Below are 8,938 nucleotides of genomic sequence, written 5' to 3'. Positions count from 1 at the left end.
AGATTCATGCCCATCTTATGATTGGGTAGGTGGTCTGATCCAACCCCGCGAGACCAAGTTTGCCTGTAGTGCCAACATATTCCTTTGAAGGATTTGTATGTAACCTTTGGAAATCAAGGAACATCCAAGGGCTGCAATTTTTGCCGGCTGCAATCTAGGGATACACATGCAATGAGAGGGCCACGCTCACATGCTCGAGCTACAAAAAGGCAGGAGAGGGTTGGTGAGAGGTCCAGATTGGCGAAATAGAGAGAGAACAAAAACCAGCGGTGCAAGAAGAGAAGACCACCGGAAAATAATACCAGAACAATCCATCGGAGAAAACGAAGAGCGGCGATAAGAGAAACGGAGAAAGAAAACCCCTTCCTCTCTCTCACCACCACCCCCATCGTTCGCATCATCCCTTCCTCCCTCCTTCCATGGCCGTCTCGCCTTTCCGACTCCTCGTCTTTCTCTGCATCGCCTCCGTCTCATTTCCCCCATCCTCCGCCGCTGCGTCGGCGACGGCGGCGCCTCTCTGCCCTCGATCGGACATTGCCTTCCTCGACGTTGTTAGATCGCAATGCCCTCTTTGGATCGAACCGTCTTCGCCGCTGGAGGTAGGGTTTTGCTTTCCTCGTTGTATGCGCTTCTGTGTATGCCCAAAATCCCTGCCTTCTGTGTATCGCTTTCGATTCTCTTTCCTCGGGATTTTATTTCTCCGAAGAATGGCGTCTTGGTCATGCTACTCTTGATTTCATCGTTGGTAGTTATTGAAGGGTGGGAGCTTTTTGGAGATTCTTTGGGTTGTTCATATGGTTTTGATTTTGGGGCTTTTATTAATTTGGCGTCACGAGGTTTCTTGGATTGAGGTCTTGGGTGGATTCTATAGGTTTTAACTTTATTGGAGTGAATTGATGAAAGAATCCCACTCCTGGCATGTACGTATGTGATTCTTGTTGTCTTAATATTTTTCATGTTATGGTTTTAGATATTTGGAAGAATTGGGTGTTGGCCAAGAGGGAACATGGACGTACGCTTGTTACGCCTGAAGACATGATATGGCATGCATTGCTTTAAAGTATAGCTGTTAGAGAAGAATCAAAATCATTGGTGGCCTCACCAAGGCCCTCTTAATTCTTGTCACTGTAAAAGAGTTTTTTTTCTGTTCTATTTGAGATAGTTTTGTTGGGGAAATGCGTCTGTTAATAACCTTGTTTCCCGGATTATGACTGATTTTCTTGATTGTATTTTTGCATCCATATTCTTTGATACGTGTAATTCCTATGCATGCATTAGAAAAAAAAAATGAATATTTTGCATGAGTCTCGTGCACCTGTTTAGTTAGTAAAATTTGAGACTTTTGGATGCCATTATTTGCTATACAAGGATAACGTGCTAAACCATTTAATTCTAAACTGGATAATAACTGGCGACATGTTCTAGTACAGTTGAGAAGTTGGAGGCTGAGGAAGGACAGTGAAACGACGTGAAAATAAAAATAGCAACGTAGATTTCATGTAACCTCGAGCAACCAGAGACTGGAACATACTTACTTCAGTACTTTCCATATACGAAAAGTTGCACGACCCACGCACCCTCAAATGGTCAAGATGCATATGCTGCTGCCATCGTGATGTAAAATTTATTAGAGCTTTTCCCTAATCTTCTTTTCTGGTTGATCTTATTTTGCTGCTGTGATCAAGATGGTTATGCACCACGTGCATGAGTAGCTTGTTACTACCTTGACCAAATCCAGATTCATCATTCTTAACAGAGATATCTTGCTTTCAGATATATATGGACTTAATTCTGTGGAGTTTTTCTAGAAAATAACTCATTAAATGAACAGTCTTAGGAGGGTTGGAGTATAGGGCATAAGCCTCATACAGTGTGATTCTAGGGAATAAACTGTTGCATGATACTCATAACAGCAGCTACCTCTGCAGAGGGCCAGGGAGCTGGAATACTCTGGCTTACGGTCAGAATAGTCTGGCTTTGAACTCTTAGAGTATAGAGAAGAAGAGAGGAATTTCATATGTTAATACCTTTAAATAGTGCATATTTGCCATTTCTTTCAATGCTTAATTTAGTTAGTTGTGATGTTTCTTATTTCCAAACCGATACTAAACACAAACATATGAAGCAAATGTTGTCGGGAATCAGTGTGATGTACAATTCACTTTACCAAAGTCTAAGTCTTAAATTGGTGAAGCTAGCCAAAAGAAAACCATGAGGCTTTAAGGTCTGAGCTATTAAGATTGAGGATGTGCTTCTTAAACAAGGTCAAAGGCATGTGAAAATATTGAGGTTGTTCCACTGATTTTTTTCGTAATTTCATCTTTTTGAATTGTGAATGCATTTCTTTGTCACATTACTCTATAATACACTTCCCATGCATGAAAAAAAAAAAAACTACTTTTGTTACATTGTACATTTTATTATGCTTTGGATAATATACATAGTTAATAAACACAGAAATGGTTTTCATGAATTTCCTTATTTAGACAAGGTTAATGTGCTAAAAGTGGTACATCGGTCCATACCACTCCGTACCATTACTTAACCAAAAGTCGGTATGAGCAGTACATCTAGTCTCGATATGCCGAACTGACTCATGTAATCAGGTATATTGATACTGTGCTAGCATCGTACTAGTATGGGGTCTAGTATCGAGATGGCTAATCTTGGCTAAAATGTTCAATCCTTAGTTGGAAACTACTGATAGTATGTTTTTGTACTCTTGAGAAGCGGTGATGGTGAAAGGTGGATAGAGATTTGGACAAAAATAGTACATTTTATTTTATCTCCCTAAAGTGTTGTATTATCATTTTTATTTCCCAGTTTAGTATGTTTTAAGTTTGAGAATTCAACTCCAGCTAAGTTATGACCTCCTCAGCAATGAGGTTCTTTTCTACCCTCAAAATCTAAATCAGAGCTTTAATAGCTCTGTCCTTAATACGAAAGTCTGACATCGTTCAAGCTCCCCCTAGATAGTCAGAACAGTGTCCTTCTGCCAGATTGACTTAAGGATGCTTTGGACCGCCAAAGCTTATATTAAGTGTTATTATTGGTGTATTTAGACACATTGTTTAAGGCATGTTCGGATATGGATCATGCCTGAACTCATAATAATTTATTCTTGCTAATCTTAATAGGTATTGCTATTGGACTAACCATTTGCATTGTCTATGAGTTGTTTAGGCATTAGCTGAGTCAAATTTTATGTTAGTGTATTAGTGATAAGGATATTCTCTCTTTGCAAGTACATGGTTTCAATTTTTTTAAAAGATTTGTGCAAGATATCCTCACAGCATTCTTGCACTACACCATTCATGTCAAGCATTCTGGTATTATATGTATTTTTTTTTTTTTTTGATGAAATTTGCTTTCAACAAGGAAAATGTGAATTATTTGGCAGTACATGTTCTGTTCGTTAGTTATATCCATGTTGTTAAGATCTGGATTGACTCGTAATTCATGGAGGGACATAGATCGGATCGGATTGTGATTTGGATTGCAGATCATAAAATTTTTCTGATTTCTTTGAGAAATTTCTAAATATAAAAGAATGCGAAAATTGGAATATGACTTAACTATAAAGTGGATGAATGGAGAATGTAAGGCATATATACAACAAGTCCAGTTGTCACTAATTTAGGTCTACATATAGTATTTCTAATGAAACAAACATTCTGTTTGGTTATTTAAGATACTTATATTAATATACTTTCACAATTTAATCATCCTTTTAAGTAGAATGCTTTAGAATAAACAAGGGTAAGGATATTTATATTTGTATTAACAAGAGCAAACAAGAATGCTTTAAGATATTTATGTTAACATATGGCCGTAATTTTTAACTATGAACTCCAACAACCGACTTTGATTTCACTATTTGAGATTTATTAGTGATAAGTAATTTTAGAACCACATAGTCAAAGAAAATATAGAAAATGGACCTACGCATGATGTAATGTGTAATAACCTAATCAAATTGGATCCTGTGATTCAGAAGAATGTATAGTCCATGAGATGGATCTAAATCTTTACTGTTGCTATTGATATTTTCAGCCTTAATTGGTCTGAATATATGTTGGATGGTTTGCCAGAACTGCTGTATTTCTGGAGTTCCTTACCATTGTTGGACTCTAATGCTACTTGGTGCCTTGACCTGAACTTAGAGATTTTTTGCAATTTTCTACTCTTTTAATTTGTAAGATATTTCTTTTTCATCTTCAGCTATATGTCAGATTTCTTCTTGTAATTTTGTTTTTTTTTTTTCATTTTTTTCGTTCTATAAGTAATCCTCTGTTTCTTTTTTGTATAACAAATCTTATAATTTGAGATCTGTTTGGATCAACCAACCACCAGCGATATATAATGGGTCAGGTCAAGTCCAAACCTGTTATTCATAAGAACACATTCAACTAGGTAACTTTAGCAGTTCAATCGTTTGAACTGCTTGGGACAGAGGTTGGACGGCCAGCAGGTGAACCAGCTCCATATTTGAAGAGTAAGGAGTTTTTTTTTTTTTTTAAGCCTTATTCATGGATTTCTCAAATGGAAAGGCATACTCTCCATCTCTCAGCCCTCCGATCCTTAAGTGTGTGTCATAGATGTGAAAACAGATGATTTCAATCATGTTTTGTCTTTGATCATGTTGTAAAGTGCCCTTTTATGGTCAAGGATGCTAAGCTAGCAACTTTGCACAAAGTTTTGCTTTCACATGGTTTATTTGCTCATTTGGCCTCTAGCTCCCCCAACTCTGCACTAGACCAGATTAACTGTTCATGTGACATGTACCAATATTATGGTAAACTCATGCATATTAATGCACATACACAAAAGGTTTCTTTTTATAAGCTAGAGAAAATATATTAATATAGGTTGTTAAGGCTTAAATAATCACTTCTTGATTTTAAAAGTTAAAATCAAATTTGAGAACATTCCCAATGCTAGACCCAAGGCCCAGCACTCTTAGGAGCTATTATAAAAATGGAGCTGGATAATTTGATTTATCTATCTTTAAAGGAAAGGGCTTTGCATTTCCCTAGTTCTCTAACTCCAAGAGGCCAAGGTGTCAACTTTTTTCTCTTCCAGTCTACCCTAAGCTCTTTTCTTTCTTTCCCAGTTTTACCCTTTTCAATGGTACAACCGAATAAAAATGAGAGCATATTTATCACCAATCTGTTTTCTTCATGATTTGACTAAAGAGTTGGACTAAATATGCATCCAACTCGATCATAGTAGAGGCCGATCATTTGATGTTTCAGTCATTGATAATTCACTCAAAACTAAGAAACCTCATGCACCGATATCACAGCTATCAGAAAAGAATCATGTGCAACATTCACATAAATTAATGGAAAGTGAATCGTCAGTGTTTTAAATATGTGGTGCATAAGGCTGCATATGCGGCTGTAGATCCAGTTGCAGTCCCTTGACCATACCCCGTTCTCATATATGTGGTAACTATATGCAATCATGTCACATATATGCTAAAAGGGTAGTCCACCAAGTAATATGTTAGTGGCCCAATTAGCATGTTATGGCTGCATATGTTGTTCACTTAGCATTATGGGGCCAAATATGTAGCCTACTCTAATATGGGCCTATTCGGATGGAGCATGTTCAAACTAATGATTAGGTTGGATTTGGGTTTCAGTTATGTTATAACTATTTCTATTAATATTAAGTAATAGTCAATAATTGTTAGTTGTTATTGTTATTAATATTCATATTGTTTGTCCAAAAAAATATTGCTATCATTATAATTTTTATTGTCCTTAATTAATTTCATTTATTTTATATAATTAAAAAAAATACTATTCTTATATGCATGCTCATATGTAGCATTGTGTAATGCATATGTGCTATGTGGTCCCTCAACTGCTTGCATCACTGTACCTGCTATTTGAACACCAGGAATCTTTAAATTTCCAAGCATGTTACTTGGTTGGATACGCCAACCTCGTCTTTGCATCCATTTGATTGAGAGAATCTTTGCAAGATGCTTTCCATATTTATACTGAATTTGTTTTTGCTTGTGGACCTCTGGTGTCTCCATGGTAGCACTGTAATCTTTCTCTTTATTCTTTTCTTAATACATCCTCAATGTTGAAGCTTGTTATCCTAAAGTTGCAATTGTAGCCTAAATGGAGGTATAGAATGCAGTTGGTAGCAGTGCAGTCCAGAAAGTTCAGGTTATCCATTGGGAGGATGTTTTGACTTCTGAACTATTCAGGAAATAACTGAAAAGCATTTTAAAGATATCTTCATGTCCACATTAGTTTGTTGATGGTTTCTCGTTGCTTTTGCCTTTTGTCTTGTTCCGTTGTTTCTGCTGAGATCCCCTCCCATAGTCCTGAGAGAGTATGCTTTTCTTTTGACATGATTTGTTTGACTTGGTTAAAAATGAGATTATGGTTGTTTTTAAGTGGTTTCTGTAAGTTAGTTTTGAATGCTTGTTTTTCGGGGTGAGATCAACCATAAGCAGACTCATCTCTAAGCCTTGTTGTCATATTGTTCGATATTTCAAATATACAAAATATCTTTGTTTTGATTATTCCTTATGTGCAACAGTTCAAGTTGCTTTGCTCTTGAGATTATCAGAGGACTGTCAAGTTTATACCTGACATCACAATGCCAACTGAAATGTAGTCGGCCTATAATCAACTTTTTCCTTTTTTTTCTGTTTCCTGTTCAGATAATATTGAGTTCGTTTTGCAAAGCACTATTCCATGGTATCTTTATCGACATCAATCTGCTGTTCCCATATTAATGATAATGAATTTGTGTGCAAGGTTACTATTGCTACTCTTTTGTTGGTTATGGAAAAAGATCTGATGTTACTCTTTTTTGAAGGTCAATGGTGAGACACTTGAGCAAGAGTTGAGTCACAGCAAGAGAAGTACATATTACTCTGTTTTCTTCTATGCCTCATGGTGCCCATTCTCCAGCAACACTCGACCCATTTTTGATGCCCTTAGCTCCATGTTTCCTCAAATAAAGCACTTAGCAGTTGAACAATCTTCTTCCATGCCAAGGTATATGAAAGTTATTGTCCCTGTAACTTTTGTTGCATTAAAATATACATGATCTGTTTTCTGAGCACGACAATAGGATTTTTATCCGATATTTACTCACATGCCATGCAGTGTTTTCTCAAGATATGGGATCCACAGTATTCCAGCAATATTGTTAGCCAATAGGACAGTGATGGTTCGTTACCGTGGCTCAAAAGACCTCAATTCTCTTGTGAGTTTCTACAAGAAAACTACAGGTGGTTCCCTTGTGCTTTGCTAAATTTCTTCCAATTGATTTGTCCTAATCCACATAATACACATCTGTTGTCTATGACTCTATAATCTGTATTCAAAAGTTATTTAAACTGGAAGGCAAACTAGAAGCAAATCTTTGAGTACGCCAACTGGCTCAGTTGGTAAAATCACTGGTGTAGTCTGTCTTCAAAAGTTATCAAAACCTGAAGGCAAACTAGAAGCTATATCTTTGAGTCTGCCAACTGGCTCGGTTGGTAAGGTCACTGGGTGTTGACACCCAGTGACCTGGGTTCGAGTGCCACCCTTACCTGATTTGGGGCAGGTTCTTGCAACCTTGATGCAGGTAGGTTCATTTCGTGTTTGGCTTGGGGTTCTGGAGTGATTTGATTGGCCTTGCACAAATGGTGTCCTGGTTTAACTCAAGTTGTATTGGTGGTCGTAGATATCCTGTTTCTGTTCTTATTTATTACCATACTCATAAACAGTCTGAGATTCAGAATTTCTGTGGATCTTTATAACTCCTATGCAATGCACACGTCAGCTGATGGAAGAAAGGTCCTCAGACTGTTTCTGAAACCCTTCCAGGTACATCTCAGTTCTTTTTTGTACTTATACTATCCTGCTTTTTGGATGTAGGTTTTGATCCAGTTTCATATTTCGCTGTTGAACCACCCAGCGGTTCAAGAAACACAAGATCGCTCTGGCCAGTGGAGAGATCTTCAAAGGAACTGATAGCCTCTGAACCTTACATGGCAATTAGTTTTCTTTTTATCTGTCTGAAGGTGATCATGCGGTTCTTCCCTGTGATCTTCACCCACCTCAGAGCTTTCTGGATTTCTCTTGCCTGGCATCCGAACTTGGAGATCCTAGGTGAATGGAGCCAGCTTCTCGAGCGAGCACGACATGTATTTGACATCAAGAAGCTGTGGAGCAAGCTTAGGCTCTGCAATAAGACAAGGAACTTTCAGAAGGGAGCGAACAATGCTCGGGCCTGGGCTTCCTCCCTTGCTTCTGTCTCACTGGGCGAGTCATCTGCCTCAAGAGTCGCCCCTTCAGACTCATGATATTATCCTCATTTAATCAAGCTCTGACTGGGAAGGAAAGCAATGGGTGGATAGAGTAGTCTTCATGTTCTCAAGGAGCAAATCGATCTCATCAGTTTCCTCGTGTTATCTATCAGTGTTTGTACCTGTTCTTCTGTTTTGGGATGAGAACATGGGGAAGCATCATAGCATGTAAATTTTTGGCGACCTTATGTTTTTGTATATTAAATATATGGTGGTCTTCATTGCTAGGGCAATGCACAACCCAAATTGGTTTTGATTATAATGATCTTTCAATCAAGGAAGCTTTTTGATACATAGTTCGATTCTGGAGCTTAAATTATGACCTACTTATCATTATCATCACTTCCTATGCAATTGTCACAAAGTAGTGTATGGTTAGATATACTCCTCCTGATAACAGAATTGATTCACCAGTCCCATGCATTGCAATGTTGTTGACAGTGCTTGCTTGGATCTATTTAGAAGGTTGATGCCTCACTCAGAAAATCAGAAGAATGATGCGATGTTAGGTGAAGGGATTCCAGCAGGTGAAGATATGACACACTGGCTGTGCTGCTTGAACTCGGGCTGTAGCGGTCAGTGGTCTCAGCTTAAGCAATCTGGGAAGTC

General features: G+C 37.8%; 1 protein-coding gene across 1 annotated transcript; it reads left to right on the top strand.

Moving 5' to 3' along the window:
- Positions 1-241: 241 nt before the first annotated feature.
- On the top strand, positions 242-8,621 carry LOC105046463 (5'-adenylylsulfate reductase-like 5). The gene is made up of 4 exons (XM_010925060.2): positions 242-599; positions 6,847-7,028; positions 7,140-7,264; positions 7,899-8,621. Exons 1-4 carry the CDS (start codon positions 420-422, stop codon positions 8,324-8,326), a joined length of 915 nt encoding a protein of 304 aa, XP_010923362.1. The 5' UTR covers positions 242-419; the 3' UTR covers positions 8,327-8,621.
- Positions 8,622-8,938: the final 317 nt, after the last annotated feature.

Source organism: Elaeis guineensis, chromosome 6 (assembly GCF_000442705.2).
Source record: "Elaeis guineensis isolate ETL-2024a chromosome 6, EG11, whole genome shotgun sequence".
In the NCBI taxonomy this organism is placed as follows: Eukaryota; Viridiplantae; Streptophyta; class Magnoliopsida; order Arecales; family Arecaceae; genus Elaeis; species Elaeis guineensis.
This window is presented reverse-complemented; position numbering and strand designations above follow the sequence as displayed.

Excerpts from the sequence above, each read along its gene's own strand:
- LOC105046463 (XM_010925060.2), top strand. The coding sequence starts at position 420 with ATGGCCGTCTCGCCTTTCCGACTCCTCGTCTTTCTCTGCATCGCCTCC. Across the intron at positions 600-6,846 it reads AACCGTCTTCGCCGCTGGAG|GTCAATGGTGAGACACTTGA; the intron begins GTAGGGTTTTGC and ends TCTTTTTTGAAG. Across the intron at positions 7,029-7,139 it reads CAATCTTCTTCCATGCCAAG|TGTTTTCTCAAGATATGGGA; the intron begins GTATATGAAAGT and ends CATGCCATGCAG.